At 47.1% G+C, this 21,901-nt stretch overlaps 2 protein-coding genes across 6 annotated transcripts; both read right to left on the bottom strand.

Annotated features, from left to right (window-relative positions):
- Positions 1-2: 2 nt before the first annotated feature.
- Positions 3-2,223, bottom strand: CUNH1orf74 (chromosome unknown C1orf74 homolog). Of its 3 annotated transcripts, none has more exons than XM_054562901.1 (2): positions 2,131-2,223; positions 3-1,447 (listed from the first exon to the last, which is right to left on the bottom strand). In XM_054562901.1, exon 2 carries the CDS (start codon positions 1,371-1,373, stop codon positions 564-566), a length of 810 nt encoding a protein of 269 aa, XP_054418876.1. In that variant the 5' UTR covers positions 1,374-1,447; positions 2,131-2,223; the 3' UTR covers positions 3-563. The 3 variants fall into 3 exon arrangements, with proteins under 3 accessions (XP_054418876.1, XP_054418879.1, XP_054418877.1); XM_054562904.1 differs by having other exon boundaries at positions 2,154-2,205; XM_054562902.1 differs by having other exon boundaries at positions 1,539-2,194.
- A 3,879-nt stretch (positions 2,224-6,102) lies between these two features.
- On the bottom strand, positions 6,103-21,546 carry IRF6 (interferon regulatory factor 6). Of its 3 annotated transcripts, none has more exons than XM_054563324.1 (9): positions 21,527-21,546; positions 17,422-17,505; positions 16,668-16,844; positions 12,288-12,492; positions 11,121-11,249; positions 9,402-9,575; positions 7,788-8,180; positions 6,975-7,093; positions 6,103-6,332 (listed from the first exon to the last, which is right to left on the bottom strand). In XM_054563324.1, exons 3-9 carry the CDS (start codon positions 16,839-16,841, stop codon positions 6,108-6,110), a joined length of 1,419 nt encoding a protein of 472 aa, XP_054419299.1. In that variant the 5' UTR covers positions 16,842-16,844; positions 17,422-17,505; positions 21,527-21,546; the 3' UTR covers positions 6,103-6,107. The 3 variants fall into 3 exon arrangements, with proteins under 3 accessions (XP_054419299.1, XP_054419298.1, XP_054419300.1); XM_054563323.1 differs by having other exon boundaries at positions 21,365-21,530; XM_054563325.1 differs by lacking the exons at positions 17,422-17,505; positions 21,527-21,546 and having other exon boundaries at positions 16,668-16,849.
- Positions 21,547-21,901: the final 355 nt, after the last annotated feature.

Here is a 21,901-nt window from a genome sequence, read left to right as displayed (position 1 = left end):
CCTACTGTAAAATAAACAAATAAACTGCACCTGACAGTCTCTGTCCCCAGAATTCTGTTTATTCCTGAATGACCTATCACATCACAAAGATAAGACATTTGAGCATCCAAGTCTACTGTTCTCAGTCCAATTCAGGTGGAGGTATATAAATATTCAGTGAAACCCAGTCCTGCTAATTCCTGGTGAACACTACCCACATCGAGGGTAGGTATATTTATAACCCTACCATACCTTACCATGCATAAAGTACAAGGATACGCTACTTGTCCTCCACCTCCCTTATTATTCTCCACAATCTCTTTCCTCCATCTTCTATCCAGTGAAAAAGGAAGACATCTCAGTTAAGTCAAGAGGACTCCCTCGTATAGAAATGGCACATATATACTTCCAATGCTGCCAACGCCTCCACCTGTTCCCATGCCCATCATAGATGTGGCCAACTGACGACAGCATTCTTCCCTAGAGTTCTCAAGATGCTAGGAACTGGCACTTGAGATGATTCCTATTTGCGATCCCTGCCTTAGAGCTGGACATTTACTGAGTACTTTCTACATGACAGTCAGCTAGAGGGCCACAGCTGGCAGTGTGACTGTCTCAGAGGAGACGGTGAGGTTGGCCAAGTCATGCTGAGTCCTACATCGATTTCTAAGGTCCTTTTCCCAAGTGTTTAGAATGTCCCTCAGGGCTGGAAACAAGCTCTCTGGGACACTAAAGGAATAGAGCAAGACTTGGGGTGGACCAAGTAGCCATGAGATCCGGGCAGTGAACACCCGTAGTGGGATCAGGGCTAAGCAGTTGTCATCTCCCTGGTTCAGGTGAAAGGTATAGGGAACAGGATAGCCCAGGAGGATCCCAAACACAGTACAGAGATTCCAGTCTGAGGAACGGAGCCTGCTGCAAGAGACTACCAGGGATAGGTCCCTCTGCAACCCCTGCAAATGGGTGATGATCTCAGCTATGAGGGACTTCAAGCCTTGAAGCTGATCCAGGGAGCGAATAGAAGGCTGAGGTTCAGAGCTGGAAACATCCACGAAGGCTACAGTCCCCTGCAGCACACGCTCCAGGTGCTGACACACGTGCTCGGGTCTGACAATCAGGCTGTTTCCTCCAATCTCAAGGATGTGAAGTCCCTGGGTCAGGAAGCCCAGACGCTGCAGCTCCTCCAGATAGCTCTGGAGCTCTGATGTCCCTGCACCATTGCAATCATAGAGCAGAGCTGGCTTCAGTCCCCGGGCCACAGCCAGTACTTCTCCGGCTAGGTGGAGGCAGACAGATCGGGGTGGGCCCCGTCTCCTTCCCTTTCCCAGGGCCTGCTGAGCAGCTGCCACCAGCAACTGAGGACTCGGTGCTGACATGGGGTCTGGAAGCAACATCAGGCATGGCCTCCTGAACTAGCCACAGTTCCCTCCCCGGGGCCCCATCTCTGAGCCCCGGACACTTGAAGACCCTAAAAACAAAGCAGGACCAGGGAATTATTAACACCAGCCAGTGACATACCAGAACACCTGCCAACAGCCTTCCCCCGAGTGTTACAGCACCTTCCAAAGGTCACTTTGTCCCTCCTTCTGCTTTGGAATGCTAATTCAGCACCGGGCGAGACCGATCGGCAATTCTGCCTGATGTCTATGGTTGATTTCGTCTCCCTCAGTCCCAAATGCATGTGTCTTTATGGCCTTAGGGCTATATTTATATTCTCTCTGGTTTCTAGCCTAAATTGTACCTTTTGTAAATTACCCTCTCCGATTCAAACCGTAAGGACTTTGAGGCAGAGAAGAGGCCAGACAGTCTCTGGCAAAATTCAGAGTATTCCACCCGAAACTGCCCTCTGAGATAGAGTTCTAGATTCCGAATGCACTCTTTCCACTGCCAATTTCCCCTTCTCTTCCCGCCAGAATAGTCCTGCGAATAGAACTCTGATTACACTAGTATACCCTGGACATAAAAGTGAATAAATGAAATGTGTTAGAATTGTAGGAGGGTTGTATTTTATCTTCTGTTGGCCACGCCATCCCCTTCCGGCCGCCATTCGTGGCCCTCAGCAAATGAGCTCACTCGGATCCCCACACCCTTTCCTGAGCAAATTATCATGACGTGTTAACCCGGGCAGTGGTCTCTGTCTCACACACATACGTCCTTCCTCCGCGCTGCCATACCCAGCGGCTGCGAGGCCCAGCACCGCACCGCCACCCTGGAATCCCCGCTGGCCCAGCTTCCGGTCACGAAGCCGGTCCACTGCGCATGCCCAACGCGACTCTTCCCCCCCCCCCCCGCTCCCCCGCCCCCGCCGCTTTCCGTGACGTCACTGCACGCCTCTTGTTAGAACCCCCGGCGAGGCCGCCTGGCTGTGAGCTGGGAGTGTGGGCGCCCGCCCCCAGCCCCTTCCCGCCAGACAGTGGCAGGCTGCTGGTCTGTGTAGGCTCCGGGAGGGGCGGGAGTGGACCAGAGAAGGCGGGGCCTGGGGAAGCGGCTGCCTGCTTCTACCCCCGCTTGGCTTTGGGGCAGCCGTCCCGCTCGCCTAGGAAGTTAGAACCAGGACACACGGCACAGAAGCACTCTTTCATTTGTGTCTGGAGAAATGCAATTTCCCCTCCAAACGAAATTAATCTCAAGACGAGCGACAAGTGTTGCAGAATCTCCACATCTATGGGTGGGTGGTACTACCAAGTTGAGGGTTTGGAGGTTTTTTAAAGAAACTTGGCCCATCTAAATCCTAAATTTGAGAGGCTGAATTCTGAGAAGTGGGTAGGTAAGTGCTCTCTTGGTCCAGGTTTGTCATCTCTAAGCTGGGTGTGAGCAAGCATATGCTAGATATTCTTCTAGGAAGTGTCGGTATCAGAGTGTACAAAACGGATAAACGGCCCACCTTCATGGAGCTCAAGTTCTAGGAATTCAATCTGCTGACTTTATATAAGTGAGACACAGAGATACAGAGGCTTTTCAAGCAGGTCTTTAAGAAGAAAAAGTATTATTTCACGGAAGGGTTAACTACCAGAGATATGACCCATACAACGAAGGGAAAGAATTTGAGAAAATTCATATCTGAGAGTATGGCCCAAATTGATTGATAACATAGGGAGGAGGCTAAGGGAAGTGCACACACCTACACTGGACGTTGCACTCCGGGTTCTATGTCGGTGATGTCTTCAGACGTGAAGAGGCAGCTGTGGAGTAAGGATGGGGCCAGCTGGGAAGGAGAACCAGCTGTAGGGGCTCCTAGTCTAACACTAGACCTTAGTGCTGAGAGACTCAGGAGCAGAGACTAGAAACTAATTTTAGAATTTTTTCCTTTCCCATATTTATTTTACCATGGTGGTTACTAATAAATCCCTAAAATGAAAGACTTATTTAGTTCACTCATTTATTCTAACAGCAAATATTTGAAAACATACTATTACTAGACAATATGCTAAAGGCAGGCAGCAAAATCCAAAACAAATAGTTCCTACCTTCAGCAAATTGGTAGTCAAGACACAGAGGCTGAGCAATTAACAAGGGAATTGATTACTCAGGAAGTTTAGGGTGCTATGGCAACACTGACCAGAGACCTAATCATATGCAGAAGGGACAAGCCCAGATCCAACACTTGCCCTCCCAATTTACCTACAGTGGTTATTCTTAACTTTGAGATAACTTTGGTGGCAGAGTGAAGAAAAAGAAGAGCTGGTGACACGATCTAATTCCCTTCCCAGTCTTCAGCAAGGTGAAGGCAAGGAAGTAGAACACAACAAGGGTGTGTGGTTCAGCCACCAAAAGAGATAGTAAACTAAATCTGCAAGAAAGGACGGACACCTGGTATCTATCCATCAGGACCAGGGAAGGAACACTGAAGGGGATCAGTGGAGAACTTGGCCTGCAGTCTCCCAGCATTCTGGAAATAATTTTTTTTTTAAAAAAGAAGAAACTGGGCTCTAGTTAAGACCACATAAAACCATTCACTCATTCCTCTGATATGTTTACAAAGTTTTTATTACAGTCACATACTAAAAGTTTGATGCTTCTTGGCACTTTAGAACACTATTTTTAACACCCATGGTCAGATCACCTTATCTGGGCCCCAATCCAGATGGGAGCCTGGCTGCTAGCATCTCACAGTATAAGGGAAAGGGACCTGCCCAGATCCAAGAGTTGCCCTACCAATTATGTACAGTGGTTTCTTTATAATTTTGAGCTATGCAGACAGTGACAGAGGCAGCCAGACATCAATACCAAATCCCTCACCTCACCCACTCAACGAAATAACAAAAAAAAAAAAAAAAAAAAAAAAAAAGGAAGTTACTATACCTATACCTTTTATGTTTCCTGGTCTCTAGAAAGCCAACTTCTGCTCACAACTGAGCATCTCACCTTTACCCAGATTTTTCTTGGTCACACTTCAACAACAGCAGATCCCACTAGGTCCCTTACAGACCCTAAAACCAGGGCGTAAGCATTCTAAATAAGTCCCACTGCCACCTGCAGTTGAGTTGAGGCTATGCTTTTTGAAATTCACCTAGCTCAACTCCAGTAGCAAGTAGGAGGTGGCTTAGTTTAAGGGTAGCAGACTAGATGTGGCTTTCCCAATATGGCCCGGCACCAACAGCCATCAGTATTCAGCAGGACTGGGGCTGCTACCAGAGATCAGCATCTTGTTTACCATTTAGGTCTTCACGTTTAAATCATAATTCCATCCTTTAAAAAAAACAAACAAACAAACAAAAACCTCTGGCCAATATGGCTCAGTTGGTTGGAACATCATCCCCTACCAAAAGGCTGCGAAGGCTGCGGGTTTGATTCCTGGTCAGGGCACATACTTAGGTTGCAGGTTGGATCCCCAGTCCAGAGATAACACACCAGAGACAACCCATTGATGCCTCTCTCCCGCTTGCTTTCTCTCTAAAAAAAAGCAATGGGAAAAAAAGTGTCCTCACGCAAGGACCAAAAAGCAAAACAAACAAACAAAAAAAGGAAAAAGCGTCAGGGGCCAAGCTTAAGTTAATAGATAAAACCAGCTTGTGGCACGTATAGATGCAAAGTTCTGCACCTTAATTATTCACACCCAACTACCTCCACTAGGGAGACAAGCAGGTTTGTGCTAGGTAAGCCTATTCCAGAAAAACACTGATCAGCTCTTCTTTCATTTCACTTTACCACACTCAACACCCAATTTTTCCCAAACACAAATAATCCAAATGACAGGAAAACTGTAAAATTCTCCAAACAAGGAGCAGCTGCCCCTTTTATACTGAAGAGTTTTCCTAGATGCCCAGATCTTCCTCGAAAAGAAGAAGGGAGCTCTGTCCTCTCTGAAGGCTGCCACTGAGTCATACATCTCATCTACCACCTCCTCCCCCACCCACACACAGTGGGAGCTGAGCAGTGGCCAGGTAAATACCAGATAACCAACTCTTTGACAGGATCCCTGGGACTTCTGTGTTAACATTTTCCCTTTAGGAGCTCAGTTTATGAGCGTTTACTCCACAGGCCAGGTGACTTTGAGACTTTGGCACCTATTTCTATTTAGATATCAAGTTTGGTTTCTAAGCAACCATCCAGCTCCCCTCCCTCTGACTTCCAGGGAGCCAGGTTACTATACTAGCAGAACAGGTCAAACAGAGATCAATCCTGGACAAATCAGTGCTTGAGGGAACTTTAATGAAAGCCAGAAAAAAATGTGGGACAATAACAATGCAGAAGGGTTCTGTTCCAGGCAGTTTTATACAAGTAGAATGAAGTCATCGAGTCAGAGTTTTAAAGCAGGCATTATTTCAGGCATCATTCCAACCCCTTCACTTTGCAGTAATGAATCTGAAGCCCAGAGGTTAAATGACTTGGTTCAAAGTCGCACATGGGAAGCAAAGCTGTAACTAGAATGCTGGTGTCCAAAATGCCCAGGCCAATTCTCCTTCTACTACATTATACTACCATTGGGATGTTTAAAAAAAGGAAGGGCAAGTATGAAAGGTGATTTTTCCATAAATTAAATCAACTTAAAGAGCCAGGCATATTTGGAGAATCAGAAACTACTAACATTGTTAGAAAGAAAGGAGGCTTTAAAAGCTGGTTAAATCCGAATAATAAAAAATATCCATATGTACAATACTGTAAAAAAGGGAAGATGGCATTCACGGTTACTGAGCTGGCAGGGCAGGGGGCAGTTGCATGCTGGGGGCAGGCTGCATGGGCTGCCAGCTCTCCTGGGTTTGCAGGATACGGTACAGCTGCTTCAGCTGAGCAACGATGTTATCTTTGATGTCTGGAGTTGAGATCTGCAGGCGGACACTGCCACTGTCAAAGGATCGTGTGAAGTCACCAGAAAACATCTCGTAGATCATCCGAGCCACCACCGGAATAACCTGTTCAGGTCACAGAGCACACAGGTATCTGCTGAGCAAAGTTATCTTTAAACAGCAGGAGGGACCCAAGATCGAACGAAGGACAAGTGAGGCCCTGAGGAAGCCCCCTACTTTAGATATAGGATATGCCTTCATCTCTCTGAACCATCCTACCAAGTTTCACTCTAAAAGCTGATTCAAATGAAGGTAAAGAACCTAGACATAGCATCACATCACATGTCTAAGCAAATAACTGCTCACTTAGCAAGACTTTTACTCAGATTTCATCTATCACCTGTCTTGTTGCAGAAATCCAGGGGGCAAACCCATGTGATCTTGCCTCTACTTCCTATAATAAAGTTATGTTCTTAAAAGTAATTCAAAGGTTTTTGTAAAAGAGCTGGAAAGGGTCATATCCTGTTAGGCTTCAGCAAGACTAATGTTAGTAAGAGAATGAAAGATAAGGTCTCCACTAAATCCATCACCCACCTTAAGGACCCTGTATTCCCCTACATGGGCCTACTGAACAATGTACAAACTCCATCTGACGGGATTAAAAGCCACACAGGCTGATGGGTCCTTGCTCAGGGCTCTATCCTGCACTGAGGGGCTAAAGCTTTGCTAAAACGGTAAAGAATCGTTGACATATCCTTATCTCCTCACCTGAACCAAGATGAGTTTCCTTTCCGGGGGTTTCCCATCTGGCCATTCTTCCCCAAAGCATAAGTAGATCTCAAATGGCGGCTGCTTCTCTATCTGTCCTTTCTGATGGGCAATGAGATCTGCAGAAGGTGGAAGAGCAAGTTTGGTAGTACCGGGTCATTCTGTTTCCACTCAGAAAATACCACCTTTTATGTTATCCTAATATAGTAGCCACTAGCCACAACATGTGGCTATTAAACTTAAGCTAATTAAAGAGTCTTAGTCACATTAAATACATGTACATGCTCAAAAGCCAAATGTGGCTACTGGCTACCATACTGGACAACACAAATATAGAATATATTCATTTTTTCAGAGGACACCACTGAGTTAAACTTAGGGTTCAAACCACATTGTAAAATTCACAACTCAGTGCTCTCCCTAAATCTCTCTGTTTGGGTTCATCACTCAGGTATTCTTCAAAGGAGAAGAGTATATGCTTTGCTGATTATGATGAACAGGGTCTCCTTCCAAAACGAAGGATAAGCTGGTAGTATTTGAGAGGTAATGACAAGGCTGTTTCCCTCTCCTGCCACTAAAAGCACCAAAACCAACCAAAAAATAGCTTTTAAGTACATAGCATTGGAATGGAATGCTATTCTTAGTTGCCCAGGTCACTATCATTTTTCAAAACCAAGGTTCTCTTCAACCTTGACTTGCTCCAGAAAAAACTTCTGGGCTAAAATCTTTGCAGAGGCAGGAAAGGGGGAAGGGATGAGGGAAGACGTTTTCAGGGACCAGTTCCCACCATCAACTTTTTGAAAAAACACTCACCACTAAGGAATGTTTCCAGACAAAATAGTTTGACCTTCTTTTGTCTCTCAATCAGGTTGGGGGCAACAAGTGATGGGGCGCATGGCCCAGACCAGTACACCTTGCACTGACACAGCCTGATGGCATAAATGGCGTGACCGCTGACCTCCAGAATCAGTCCTCTGTCCATGACATCTAGAAGCTTGGTGGTGAACAGCTTCTGCTTCTCATTGGTGATATGCTCCGGACCTGGGAACTTGACCTGCTCCAGGCTGACGGGACCAAAGAGCTCCTCCTGGTCCGGCATAGGACCCAGGTCCCCATAGAAGAGCCGGCAGCCCTGGGGGTTGCTCACAGTCAACGTCTGCCCATACTCCTTCCCACGGTACTGAAACTTGATGTCCAAGTCGGTCACTGCAAGGTGAGAGAGGACAGTAAGAGTCCTGCTCTGCTGCTCTGCCTCTTTATATCCCTAAGACTCATGCGAGTCCGTCAAGATCAAGCCACCTTTCAACCAGCATTCAGGAAGGCCACTGTCATAGTTGTCCTTCCTGCAATTAAGGGAGACATCAACATAACCCTGGAATACTCACTCAAAAGGCTGTCTTGAAGCAAACAGTTCAAGGTCCACCTATACTGTCTCTGTTCAATCACCACACCCTAAGCACTAGCAAAGTTCTGAGTCCTGGTCTCCCCATTTCATACTGAGTCTTTGTATCAATAGGTACTGGAAGGAGCCAAAAACTAAGGTATCTGGTTGTGTCATATTTTTGTCTCATTGTTTAAAGAAGCCAGAAAAGTAGGAAGAAATACCAAGTCAACTTTCCATTTTAACTATATATCATAAAAAGGACACAGTTCACAGCAAACTAAATTTTCACTCAGCAAGTCTCCCTATGGTGTTATGAAAGCTACTAGCCTCTTAGACAAAATTCTAGCACTCACATCCCCCTCCCCACCACATGTAAATTAAAAAGGATTTGGAGCATTGACAATGATTCTTTTTCATTTTATTATTTTTTTTAATCCTCACCTGAGGATATGTTTTGTTGATTTTTTTAAAGAGAGAAAGAGAAACATAGATAGGTTGCCTCTCTTACTCCCCTTCGCCAGGGATCAAACCCACAGCCTAGGTATGTGCCCTGCCTGGGAATCGAACCCACAATCTTTTGGTGCACAGGACCATCTCCAACCAGCTGAACCACTCCGCCAAGAGGACAATGATTCTTCATTGAAATAAATTCGTACCCAAACCAGAGAGGCTTCCTCTGGGCACTAACGCCCCTGATCCAAAAACCTCCTTGACCAAATCTATAGCCATTACCTCCCTATCCCACAACTGGCCTTCTCCCCAAATTCCCTAGGCACACTCATACTCAGGCCTCCCATCCACCTAAGAGGTGAGTAGCCTGGAGCTGTAACCAAACAAGAGCATCCCCATGGACGATTTATAAGCTAATGTTTCTTAACTTCTTCCCTGGTGGCCCGTCATCAGTTGGCCAGAAACCAGATACAGAAGGTACCTGAGGGAAAGACAGCTATTCTATAAGGCAAAGAAATGAAGGTAGAAGACAGGGCAGGAAGGAACTATAATAGGAGTTGGAGACCTATCAAGAAAGACCCGGGCCCACTTACTTGGAAGAGAGCTGATCCATAGCTCTGGAGAGCTATAGAAAGGCTGAAGCGGTGCCTGGGGCACTTCCATCTCCAGAGGTTCCGTTTTGGGCCACACTGCTTCAGGGCTGCAGTTGCCCACGCTGCAGTTGCTTACACTGCAGTTGCCCACACTGGCTGGCGCCATGGGAGAGCCTAGAACAAAACGATGTGGGTGAGCAGGCAGGGCCACCACACAGGCACAGCACCTGGTCTGAGGCTCTAAAACCCAACAAAGTCAACAGACAAGAGTCAAACACTGGACCGTGGCTTGATGTGGCAGCCCATCACTGATTCCCACAACTAATACAATAGGAAACACAGTTCCCCTGCTTCTGGGAAGCTTAATCATATTAGTTCTCCCATAAACTCACAGCTATGGAAACCTGTGTTTGCTGAAGATTAACAGAGGGGTAAATGTCCTCTGGGGTTAAATGAGTATGGGCGTGTATAAGAGGCCCCTGTGGTAAAATTTGAACCCTACAACTAAATAGAACCTGGTTGTCTTTCATAAAATGAACTCAACTGAATTAGTTGATTATCTCTGAGTAAGTGTTAACTTATCAAAAGTTCCATTAAAAACAAATACTTTTATTTGTGTAAAACATTTAGAAGGATACTCAAGGACCTGGAAAGATCTGTCTCCTCCAGGGAAGGTTCAGACACAGAATGGAAGGAAAACCTTTCCACCGATTATCTTTTTTGTACCATTACGGATTTTAAATCATGTAAAAATATTATTTATTCAAAAGTATCCAATTAAAGCTATGATTAAAAGAGAATAAAAAACCCATCTTATTTCCCGGCTACTGGCAAAGTTGTCTCCAAAGTCTACAGATTTCTCCTCCTAGCCTCACCTCTTAGGCATCTATTCTTCAACAATTCTTCTTCCTCTGCCCCAATAGCTCTGAAATCACAGAGGTTAATGTTTCTTTGACCCTTTGTGTACAAGTCTGGTTAAACCTATGTACTCATTTTACTTTTTGTTTTTAATATATGTCCCACATCTTCCTAAAAAAGGATCCCAGTCAGCCCGCAAGTATCTCATTTGACCCGTAGCAGCCAGATGGAACTAGAAAGGCAGCAGAAAGCTGCTCAACTGAATGCATGTCAAGGAGCATTTCAGTGGACAGTCCAAGGGAAGATGCTGCAAAGGAGCAGTTCGCCTTGTGGCCAAGCATCCTTAGAATGTGCAATGGGAGATTCCATACCGGCTCTGTTACCCAGGGACATTCCAACCTCTCAACTCGTTCTTTCTGGGAAGCTGAATTCAAAAAGCCCACAAAAGAAAAGTCTCTTGCAGACAAATTCTGTCATCAGAGTCTAGCATCGAGAGTTGTAGAAACCAAAAGTTCCTGTCACACAGCCTTAGCAGAGTAGACTGTTAAGGAAGTGCCACAAAATTTATACAGGAAGGACAGAAGAGTTTACGTAAAATTCATGAAAATGTCATCTGCAACTTGGCCTGAAGGACATTAACAAAATTTATAAGTTTGTGTATTTGTATGTGGGACTGGGAATGAATAAAATTTTTGACTAGACCAGTAGGGATCCATTGCCTATGATCCCTACTTGCTAATAGACCAGCAGCCTGGCCACGGAGCCTGGTCACCACTCCCAATGTAGTGGGGGCTCGGGGGTCAGCAGTAGCAAAGTCAAAGCCCTCCTCAACCCTCTGTACAACCCATCCCCCCTACTCACCATTGATGTTCAGGAAGGGAAAGGTGTCCTGGATGGGAACATGGTGCTGTGACTGATCCAGCTCATCTTCCTCATCATCTTCATCCACATCGTTATCCTTCTCATCCCAAGGAGCAGAGCCAGTGGATCCTACCAAGAAACAGGCACACAAGCGCACAAGTGAACTCAGGTTGCACTATTACCCCTGCAGCTGACTCACAGCACAAGCCAGGGGTGTGCAGCACAGAGGGTCCTCGGGTGCAGTGTGCACCCTCGGTGCCCTAACTAGAGAGGGAGCTGAGGGTGTGTTAATCCCTGGTTCCAATGTTTCCCAGAGCCCTGATGTAAGCTCTCTTCCCCTCCTCTATTCAGGAGCTACAAACCCTAGAAGAATTCTCCTTTCCAGGATTCTCTTAATTTGTACTCTAACCCTCTTCCTACACGTTTGCATCACTTTTAAGGGTGTAAGGATGACTTTTTTCCTTTGCAAGCTTAGCGCAAGGACAAACCCTTCCCTCGTGGCAGGGCCTCACTAGATTTGCTGGAGGACAAATCAAATTTATCTGGCTCTTGTTAGGTTCTTGTTAAGGGTTGGGTAAATAGGAGGATCAGCCAGTATTCTCTTAGTAAAAGTATTCTAAAATTAAATGATCACTCACCACAACATTTATAAAAGAGAACGTAAGAGCTTTTACATGTTATGTTAATTGATTTTTATAACAGCCTTTGAAGTAGACAGGGAAGATGAGTGCCCACATTTTACAGTTGAAGAAACTGAGATTGACTAGTTCAAATGCCTTGACTCAATGTCCCACAAGTAGCGAAGTGATAAGAACCAGGTTTAGAACTCAAACCTTCTAAGTTTTATTTCCTCCTTCTTCTAAACTACCCGGCCTCTCCTCTTAGCATTGAGTCCCAAGAGAAGTTATTTTTCAGTAGAAATCTATACTCCCTCTACTTTCTTATCATCCTCTTTAGCAGTCAGGCTAGTGTCTATCCCCCTAAGTGAGCAAGAAGGTTTTGCTGAGTTTACATCTTCTGTTCTCTGGGTCCTTCCCGGGAAAGGCTTTCTTGTTTACCAGTCTAAAACATAGGAAACTGGGTAATTTTCAAGTCGACTATCTCTTTAAGAGTCCAGCCTAGAACTTGGCATACTGTCCACCTTCACCCCAGCAGCTGGGGCCTCACCTGGGTTAATGATCGAGCCCTGGGGCTGGGGAATGTCACACACTTGATATATCTTCACCGGGTTCATGGGCACCTCCTTGGTGCCATCGTACATCAGGTTGAATTCCCTGCTCTTGTTGAGAGCACAGCGGAGCTGGGCCTTCCATTTAGCCGGGTCAGGGTCATCCACTCCTTCTTGGTACTTCCCTGTCTCCACAGCCCAGGCCTGGGGAACAGGAAACTTCAGTGAGTGCCTCCTGCTGCCCAGAAACACTGCCAAGTGTGCTCACCCTCTCTCTCACACACACACCCTTGCCTGCCTGCCCCACCATCCCAACCTCAATTTACAGAGGCTGCAGCGGGAAGCATCTCCCTCAGGGCCAGCCAGGCAGACGGGGCCTGAGGGATATTAAGCCATGTGCAAACATAGTCTTTTGAAAGGAGGCGACATATCTCAAGTGTTAGTACCAGCACCACCTGGCTATAATGAAGGACTGAAAATAAAAGTCTGAAAAAAATATTCACCAAAATGCTAATGGTAACTTCAAATAACAGGATTTCCAGCAATTTGAGAAGCGAGGTGGAGGGGAGAGCTTTCTTGTTTTTGACGTGAATTATCTCTCTAATAACGAGGCAAAGAAAATGACACACAATATGAAGAGTTTGGCTTTGTTCTCCCCTCCCCCTCAGTCTTTAATCGGATGTGCACATAATTGTAGAAATCAAGTGCCTTTAGGAGTGACAGGAAGACAGGAAGCACATTGGGGGTTCAGCTTGCCTCAGCTTAAGGCTGACGGCCTCCAGTCAGCATAGGCCCACACCCTCTGCCTTTTCCTATTTCCTCACACCCCCACCTCACTGGAGACGCTGCTGGAAATACCAGTGGCTGGTGGCATGGGCTAAAACCACCTTGGCTCCTCCTCTCTGGTTCCTCCTTCCAGGTCTAACACATTTACGTTTCTGTGGGCAGGACAGCCATGCTCCCCCAGTGCTAACATAGTCTCAGATCTCTCTGCTTTCCCCAGGAGGGTAGCATGTTCTGGTGCACAAAGTGGGGACAACGTTAGCAGAGCACTCAAGATGAGGACGCACATACCAACTTGTCTGGGCTAACAGGGTATACACATCTCGTGCCCAGTCCCACCTCCCCATCTCTGCTCCTGACCAAACTTCTCCCTCAAGCAGAAGTGCAATTTTTCTGCCCCATCCTTTAGGATCTCTGGTTGGCTTCATCCCTCCATACAGAGCCTTGTAATCATGCGGAAGTTTCTTCTAACACCTAATCCTTCTCCAATTCAGGCTCACTTCTTACCACCTTCTCCAGACTTGGGGGCTCCTCCATTCATTATGAAGCATAAAATGGAGATTTGAAAATCATGCTGCTCTAGGTGGCTTAGCAGGCACCATTCCATCCAACCCCTCTCAGAGATTTCAACTTCACTGGTCCCTAGTGCCTGAGAAGCACATCTCCAGTTGTGCCTCATGTTACCTGGCCCACCAGGTGACCCCCGTTTATCTGATCCCCTGTGCCCACTCCCACTCTGGCCCCACCCAGCTGGCTCCGGCTGTGTTGACTTTGGCGCGGGCCTGTGAATTTCTGTGGCTCCCTTACATCCCTGCCCCTCCATAGAGAACAGCCAGACTAACCCAGAACCACAGCCCCAGCCTTCCTGCTCACAGCAGCGCATTCTCCCAGGCCACACAGATGACATGGAGGACCCATGCTGACGCAGAAGAAAGTAGCACCCACCACATGGCCATCGTTGTGATTTATTGTACAAACATCACTTGTTCAAATCCATTCTGAGTCATGCTTCTTAGATTCTGGTCACTGTACAGGTCCCTATTTCACTCCCTAAAATGGAGAAGATCCTGCCCTGGCTGGTGCAGCTCATTGGACTGAGCACTGGCCTGTGAACTGAAAGGTTATTAGTTCAACTCCCAGTCAGTGCACATGCCTGGATGGTGGGCTAGGTCCCCAGTTGGGGGTGTGCAAGAGCCAACTGACCGATGTTTTCTCTCATGCATTGATGTTTCTCTCCCTTCCTTTTCCTCTCTTTTTTAAAAATCCCTTCCATTTTAAAAATGGAAATGATCCCTGCATTTTTATGACAATGTATAAGTCCCTTCCTGTATAGTCTTTCATTCAATTTTCACAACAGTGCACTGAGGTGAGCAAGTAAAGTCATCCCCACTTTACTGGAGGGGAAACTAAAGCCCAAAGAGATTATGTGACTTGCTCAAGACCACACATGCAATTGATAGTAGCAGGATTGAAAGCCAGGTCTTTCAATTCCTATTCAGAGGGGGAGGCCTGAGGCTGGGGGAACAGGCAGACCTGGGTTCAAATCATGGCTCCACCACTTAATTGGCTGTGTGATTTTGGAAAGTTACTTCACCCCTCAGAGACTCAGCTTTGGTGTCTACAACATGTCCCTTACAAAGCTGTCAAGAGTTAAATGAGATAATGGACACAGGGAATGGACCAGGCACCCACTTAATAACTAGTACCCCCACCCCACAATCCTATCCAAGGCCCATCAGAGCTTTGGATCTGTGAAAGCAACCTCATTCTTCTCCTGCCTGCCGAGGCTCTCCCTTAGCACGCCCCAAACAGATACACAGATAGAAATAAGACAAAGCAGCTTCCCACAAGCCCCTTTTCCTCAAGCCCTACGCATGCAGATCAGTCTCCTGAATGGGGCTTCCAGGAACCAGGGCCTCTTCCCCCATAGCCAGCGGCCAGGAGACACTTCAACAGCAAACCCAATTTTAGAGCAAGGCCACAGCAAGGCCACAACGGGCCAGCTGGGCAGGGCGGGCCCATTCCCCTCTTGACGCCAACCCAAACAGATGCTGCTGGTTTACAGATGTTTGCCTTTCTCTTTTACATCATTATCTAATTTTTAAACCAAGTGCTCATTCACTTTCTAAGTAATCTCAGGCCAATTTTCTCTCCGCCTCCTGTCTCTGTTCCTGACCTGACTGAGTTGGTTGGGAAAGAGCTACAGGGTGGCTCTCCCTTGAGCTGTGCGCCCCCTTCCCTGAGCCTATCTCAGCAAGAACCTGAGGTACCAATCTTGAGAGGCCCGTGGTAGGGCCTGGATATCACGTCTGACTTGCAGCTCATAGTCAGGAAAAAACAGGATGAACTCACATCTTGGTGTCTTGGAGGCGCAGTAACAAAAGCTATTCATGAGATAGAAGACTGACCAGCACAGAGAAGTTGGTATGGAGTTGGGCTACAGGCTCCCCAGTGACCAGCCACATCACACCCCTTCCCACAGCCGGCCTCCCACCTTCCTAAGTCTAAGTCAAGCTCTGGTTTCACTTAAATGTTGTAAAATGCCAAGCGATTAAATCTTGTTTTCAGTTAAGTAAAATTACTCTAATATCAGAGATTGTTTTTGTTTTAAAGTAGTTGTATTTATTTTTTATTTGTTAATTACTTTTTATTTAATTAAAGTTAAATATAGTTGCTAGACAATATTGTATTAGTTTCAGGTATACAATATAGTGATTAGGCATTTATATAATTTATGAAGTGATCACTTTGATAAATCTAGTACCGATGTGACACCATATATAGTTATTACAATATTATTGACTATATCCCCTTTACTGCTTTTTACTTTTAAAAAAATTGTATAATAAAAATAAAATTAAATCCCTTTTAATTTTTTAAATTATTTTTATTTATTGAATTTATTAGAGAGAGAGGAAGGAAAAGGAAGGAAAAAAAACACATCGATTTGTTGTTCCACGTATTTATGCATTCATGGGTTGATTCTTGTATGTGCCCTCAGCGGGGACTGACCCCACAATCTGGGCATATCGGAATGACACTATCCAACTGAGCTATCTGGCCAGGGCAAATCACCATTAATTTTTAAGCAGAGGTATGGATGGGGCAAAATATTTTACTATCAAAAGAGAAACTTGTGGAGAGCCCTCTATACCTATCCTACAGACTATGCTAGGCACCTGCTAATGCTCAGTAGTTCTGCCCTGGTCTGCAGAGCCATTCCCAAGCTCAAACACCTTTCTTCATAGCTAGAGCCCTGAGTGAACGAAGAGGAATAGTCCATTGCTGACCCTTGGGAGCTGTTAAAACAACTCACAGGAGTCTGGCCAACTTTACCATCTGGACCCTTTAGATGTGAGTTGAGTACCTTCAACCCGTGGGAATGAATAAACGACCTCAACCATCATAGACGTGCCCCCAACATGAGAAACTACGATGCCTGCTATGTTTGAGCACCCCCATCATAAACCCTGTTGCATTAGCATTTTGGATTTAGCGTATTCCTCATGTCAAAAGAGAAAACAAAATAGAACATAAAAGCACATTGGTCTGAGAGAAATAGAAAATCTGTCAAGTCATATGGGAAGGTTCTTTACCTTAAAAATGGTATTTTCCTCCTCTTGTTGGGGGCTATGGCGGGTGGCATGTTTCCAAGGAATCTGGAAGCGTTTGGAGTCCCTGTGCAGCCAGATGAGCCCAGGGTACAGGCCACTATCCACCTGGGCCACCAGCCAGGGCTTCAGCCGAACTCTGCGGGGGTGGAGGGCCATGATCTGGGTGGGGGAGGGGAAGAAATGGGGAGAGCAAGGAGAATTAGGCCGGTCACTGGGAGCTTTTCCCAGCCACCGTTCCCTCATGATAGAGCTACAGTTTCATTAGATTACAGCAAAGAAACTAAATATGGGAATACACTGTGCCAGGTGGGGAAGAAAAGAAAAGAGGTTAAAAGGTTCTTTTGATTCTTATTCCAAAGCCATTTATACTTCATGCTCTAGCCAAATCAGATTTATCATGTAAGTAGATCACATTTCTTCTATTTAAATCCTGAAGCAGAAAAATGAAAAGATGATGTCATCTCTATTGGAACACAGTCCTTCCTGAAATACCAAGGGCTCTGGAAGAGAAGAAAAATTGCTCTTTTCAATCTCATCTCAGGAAAGGGAAAAAAACAACTATGGAAACACTAAGGACATGGGCAAGAACCAGAAGCGCACTCTCTTTTCAGCCAAGACAACTAAAGACAAATGGGAATATTTCAGTAAAAAATGACACCATCATGGCGAGAGGGAAGTAGACGGGTAGGGTGGGAGGCGCGGGAGGGAAGGTCCTAGTTGCAAAGTCCTCACTTACACAGATGAGCAGGCAGTGTGTCCACAAGGATCTGATGAGCTGGGCCTCAAGTCAGCTGTCCTTTCTCTGGGCCACCCAAAGATTCTGTACCAAGAAAAAGGGTTCATACCCTGTTATCCGCAAAACAACCCAGTGTGTGGGAGAAGACTTGGGAACCCTGGAGAAAAAAAGCTCTGAGAATCCTGCCCCGCCACTGAGTCTGGGAAGGCTCAGAAGCCCTGGAATAATCGAACACCGCTGTTCCCAACCCTGGAGTACTAAACACAGTCGCTGCACTGCTAGGACAGCCTCCTCACCTGGATTTGTTTATTTCCCGACAGAGGCTGAAGAGAACTGATTGGCTGCAGAACCAGCCTGGGTAAAGTCTGCAATTGATTCTCATAAAAATACCCAGGCATAACAGATAACCTTCAGTGGCAGCCTGCACCCACAGCGGGAAAACAAAGGCTTGCCTGGATTATGTGCCCCAAGGAAAAGCCAATCACTGGAGAATTGTTTGCCTGGAATGTTGTACTTAAAAAAAAAAAAGTGTGTGGTTTGTTTTTTTGTTGTTGTTGTTGTGGTCCTTATTTTACTTTGTTTTCACTTAAGGTGAGAAAGAAATACCTGAAAAATAACATTCATTCAACAATTAGTTTGTCATCAGTACTATGCTAGTTACTAAATACTAAAGCTCAATGTTTTCATCAGAATCCTTCCTGAAGACATCCACAATGGAACTGCTCAAGCCCCACAAAGGCCTGAGGAGGAAAGGAACTTAAGTCACTTTCAAACCCAGAAAGATCCCCAACTGGATCACAGTTCAAAAACCAAATCAGCTGAGTCAGCAGAAGGCTCCCACTCAGAGGAGCTTAGTTGACCCGGTGGCCCCTAATACCGCTTCTCTCCCCAGCCAGACTTCCACCCAATGGGGAAAACCCAGACCCAACTCAGCCCCTGGCACTTTAAAAGCAAGGCTGGACCTGCTCTCACCTGAGCCTTCTGACCCAGTTACCAAGTCCTGCAACTGAAACCTTCCTCCTGGGAGCACAGCTCAGTGGGCAGGTGAGGTTGGCTGGCAGGCAGCATTCAAGCAGCCCCCACCGCCCTGGTCTTGGCCTTGGTTTAGGTTGTTTTGCAGGGCAGCAAGACAAGCCATTAAAACACAGGGAACAATTACCTTATAAGGAGGAGGAAACACATTCTCCCAAGGGCAAGTTCTACCTTCTCCTCCTCAGTCTTAGCCTGCCGCCAGGGGGATGGGGCAAGGGAAGGATGAAAAGAATAGAAAAATGGGCAGCGAATCAGTCAACCTAGCAAGGGGCTTTTGAGAATTCATATTGCAATGCATCTAAGTCCTGTGTCTGGGCCTGTCTGACATGTGAAATCCACTCCTTGATGGATCATGGACTTTGAAGAAAATTGCTCATTCTAGTTGATCCACAGCCCATGAAGAAAAAATTAAGGCAACCAGGCCAACAGAAGGAACTGCACATAGCATTGGGAAAGGTGAAGCAGCCACCCATAGAGACCCATGATTAAGATCTAGAGCCCTAATTTCTCAGCGTTCTCCCAAGATGGCAGTACCCATAGGCAACCCCACCCCAGCCTGCCCTCTGCCATGCCTCACGTCCATCACTGCCAACCTAAGTCAGGCAAGATCGCCCCACCTGCCACCCAGTAACTAAGACTCTAGAAACAGGCAGAAAGGGAAAAATTGGAAGCAACCAAATAACAGAGGAGAATGACTAATTACACGTTCTCAGGCTGCAATATTAAGCAACCATTAACAGGGCATCTGAAGAATTTTTATTGGATTTGGGGAAAGGGGAAAAATGCAGCAATAATATCAACTGTATAGTAGTATCTCCTTCTTGTAACGTAAAATGCACTTGGGTATGTATACACCTACACACAGAAGTTTAAAAAGGGAAAGAAAGAATACACCAATCCACAAGATATTCTCAATGGAAACCTGGTGATAGGATTATGGGTGGATTTATACTTGCCTATACACAATTCACATCTTCCTGCCATGACATGTTTCAATTTATAGTTGTTGTGTTTTGTTTTTTTTTTTAATTAACTACAAGTAGTATTTTTTTAACCACAGAAAGCTAAGACATTTCTTGGCCACTGGAAGGTATAAAAGATGATGGCCTTCAGCTGATGAGACCAAGGTAGCAACAATCTTTTATATCTACACAGGCTTTACAGCTTTTACATGAGCGTTTACTTAACATGTCTGATTTCACCCTCCTGATCTGGAAATGGTATTAGTCTCATCCCCATTTATAGCTGGGTGAACTGAGACACAAAAAAGTGAAGTGCTTCATCTGGGGCCTGGGTCCAACACTTCTGAGTCAGAGTGTGCTGTACCAGATCCTGCCACTGCACCCTGCCGCCGGAGCCCCTCCTTTCTTCTACACACTAAGAGAGGAAACCAAAAACACCAACAAAGATGCCAGCAGCCTGAAGAGTCAATGAAGTGGTTCGGGAGAAGACTGCATGACACCCACCTTGAAACACGCCTAAATCAGAGTTTTCTTTCAAAACATTCTCACCACCCAACCCTAATGCCCACAGAACAACCCTGGCCTAGTTGAACTCAGCCTGGGTATCTCTAATTGCCATCATAGTGAAATTAAAGGCCTGTATAACCAGCATGTATTTAACCAGCCAAAGAACAAAGACACTAACCCACCCACTCCCCCTCACAGTAGGCACTGAGCAGGCCCACGGTCAGCCTCCCCAAGGCACTAACCGTCCTCTCCCCCATTCCAGAGGGCACGTGCTCTATAAACACCCCGCAGGCACCTCTGCAGCCCCTACCCAGACAATTTCCAGGGGCACTGCTACCCTAAAGCTGAGATCTGACTGTCAGTGGTTTTCCACAGAATAAAACACACCGCTATTTCCTGCAGACCGGCCTCGGTGGTGGTCCTGTTTTTTCCCCTTCCTCCTGGGGGAATTAAAATGCCAACCTCCAGATTCCCAGTCTCTCCTCCGTTTGGTTTATCCCTGCTCAGGAGTAAATTCTGGGTCGATAGCCATTGTTCCAAAGCCTTTCCCTCTCTGCTGGATTGAAGTTGGGGGCTGTGAGAGCACTGTGCAGGGTACTGGGCGCTGCTGCCACGCATTCCTTACACGCACATTTAACCCTACACGACTCTCCCGGGCCGGCACCAGCCTTCACCAACGCACTCAAGCGTCTTCTCTCTCTCCTTTCCCTGGCTTCCACTTTTGACATCCTCCAAGAGCAGGGCTTGGGCAGGGACGACCCCTTCACCACCAAACAGAATCCCTGTAAAGTGTGGCACCCCGGGTCTCCCTTCCAGTAAGCCTGGGAGACTTTCCACAATTCTCCCCAGCCGCCCTCCAGCCCCTACAAGGGAAGAGGGCCTCACCCCCGAGCGACCACGCCCGGCGCCACCCTCCCAATACCTAGCTGGTCTACTTGGAAATCCACTGGTGTCTCCCAGGGCGGGGGGCCTGACTGAGAGAAAACAAACTGGCTAAATTGGCCTCCCCGACCCCAATTTCCCAGCCACGCCCCCACCTCCCACTCCCCCGCGCCCCAGCACCTAGGGCCGGCGGTCCTGGGAATTCCGCCCTTGAGTACACAGAGGCCGGCGGCAGAGCGAGCCGGTAAGACTGGCGGGGTGGAGACGTCTTAGCTCCATCCGATGGTGAGTGGGTAGAAGCCCAGAGCGGGTTGGGCGGGGAGGGAAAGGGAGTCGACAGAGTGTGGGGTCGGGAGGGCCCAGCGCCCCGGGACTAGGACAGCCCAAAAGCCACTTGGAGCAGGGAGACAGGAAGCCAGCCCCAGAGGCTATCCCCCTCAAAAAAACCAGATGTTCCGAAGCAAGTTTCCCTGACCCCACCAACGCTGGAGCGGACCTTTTTCCACCTGCGGGCGTGTCCCTCCTCCCTCAAACTAGCCTCCAAAAGTTGGCGTCCCCACCTTTCGTCAATCCGGCTACCAGAAGCGGACGTCCCTCCGAACCATGTCCCCAGTTAAGATCACCAGTCGCCACTGAGCTCCTCGACGGGTTGGGCAAGTAATACCCAGCCCTACGCAGGTACGGACTGCGGGCTCTGCTCACAGTCCCGCACCGGCCCTTACCTGCTCCGCCCAGGTGCGCTCGGCTCACGTCAGCGCTTCTCCCAGGACTCAGGGGCCCTCTCCGCCACCTGGCCACGCCTCCCAGGTGTGGCCACGCCTTCCGGCGCTCAGGATTGGCGGGTTGCTAGAAATATGAAACTCTGTGTTCCTGGGCGGCCCAGCCCGGTCCAGCCCCCGCCCCACAGCACTCCCCTGCTTCTCACCCGGGCTGAGAAAATTTCCAGATTCAGGCTCACACCTTACGCAGAGTTGGAGGGCGGGGGGTAGCTGGTAGTCTCGGGAACAGGAAGCACTGGGAGGTCAGATCTAAGTCTAGAGGGTGCCACCGTCCTTCATGCCTCTTAATTACCCAGCGGTATGGAGACTATTAAACCC

This window comes from Pteronotus mesoamericanus, unplaced genomic scaffold (assembly GCF_021234165.1).
Source record: "Pteronotus mesoamericanus isolate MK-2021 breed Mesoamerican mustached bat unplaced genomic scaffold, CSHL_Meso_final scaffold_705, whole genome shotgun sequence".
NCBI classification, from domain to species: domain Eukaryota; kingdom Metazoa; phylum Chordata; class Mammalia; order Chiroptera; family Mormoopidae; genus Pteronotus; species Pteronotus mesoamericanus.
The sequence above is the reverse complement of the archived record's forward strand: the minus strand, read 5'-3'. Positions and strand labels throughout refer to the sequence as shown.

Bases quoted from the DNA above. Each gene is read 5' to 3' on its own strand.
- CUNH1orf74 (XM_054562901.1), bottom strand. From the start codon at position 1,373: ATGTTGCTTCCAGACCCCATGTCAGCACCGAGTCCTCAGTTGCTGGTG.
- IRF6 (XM_054563324.1), bottom strand. From the start codon at position 16,841: ATGGCCCTCCACCCCCGCAGAGTTCGGCTGAAGCCCTGGCTGGTGGCC. The intron at 7,094-7,787 runs GTGAGTGTTTTT...CACCTTCTGCAG, and splicing joins TCTGGAAACATTCCTTAGTG to ATCTCATTGCCCATCAGAAA. The intron at 6,333-6,974 runs GTGAGGAGATAA...TGACCTGAACAG, and splicing joins GGAAACTCATCTTGGTTCAG to GTTATTCCGGTGGTGGCTCG.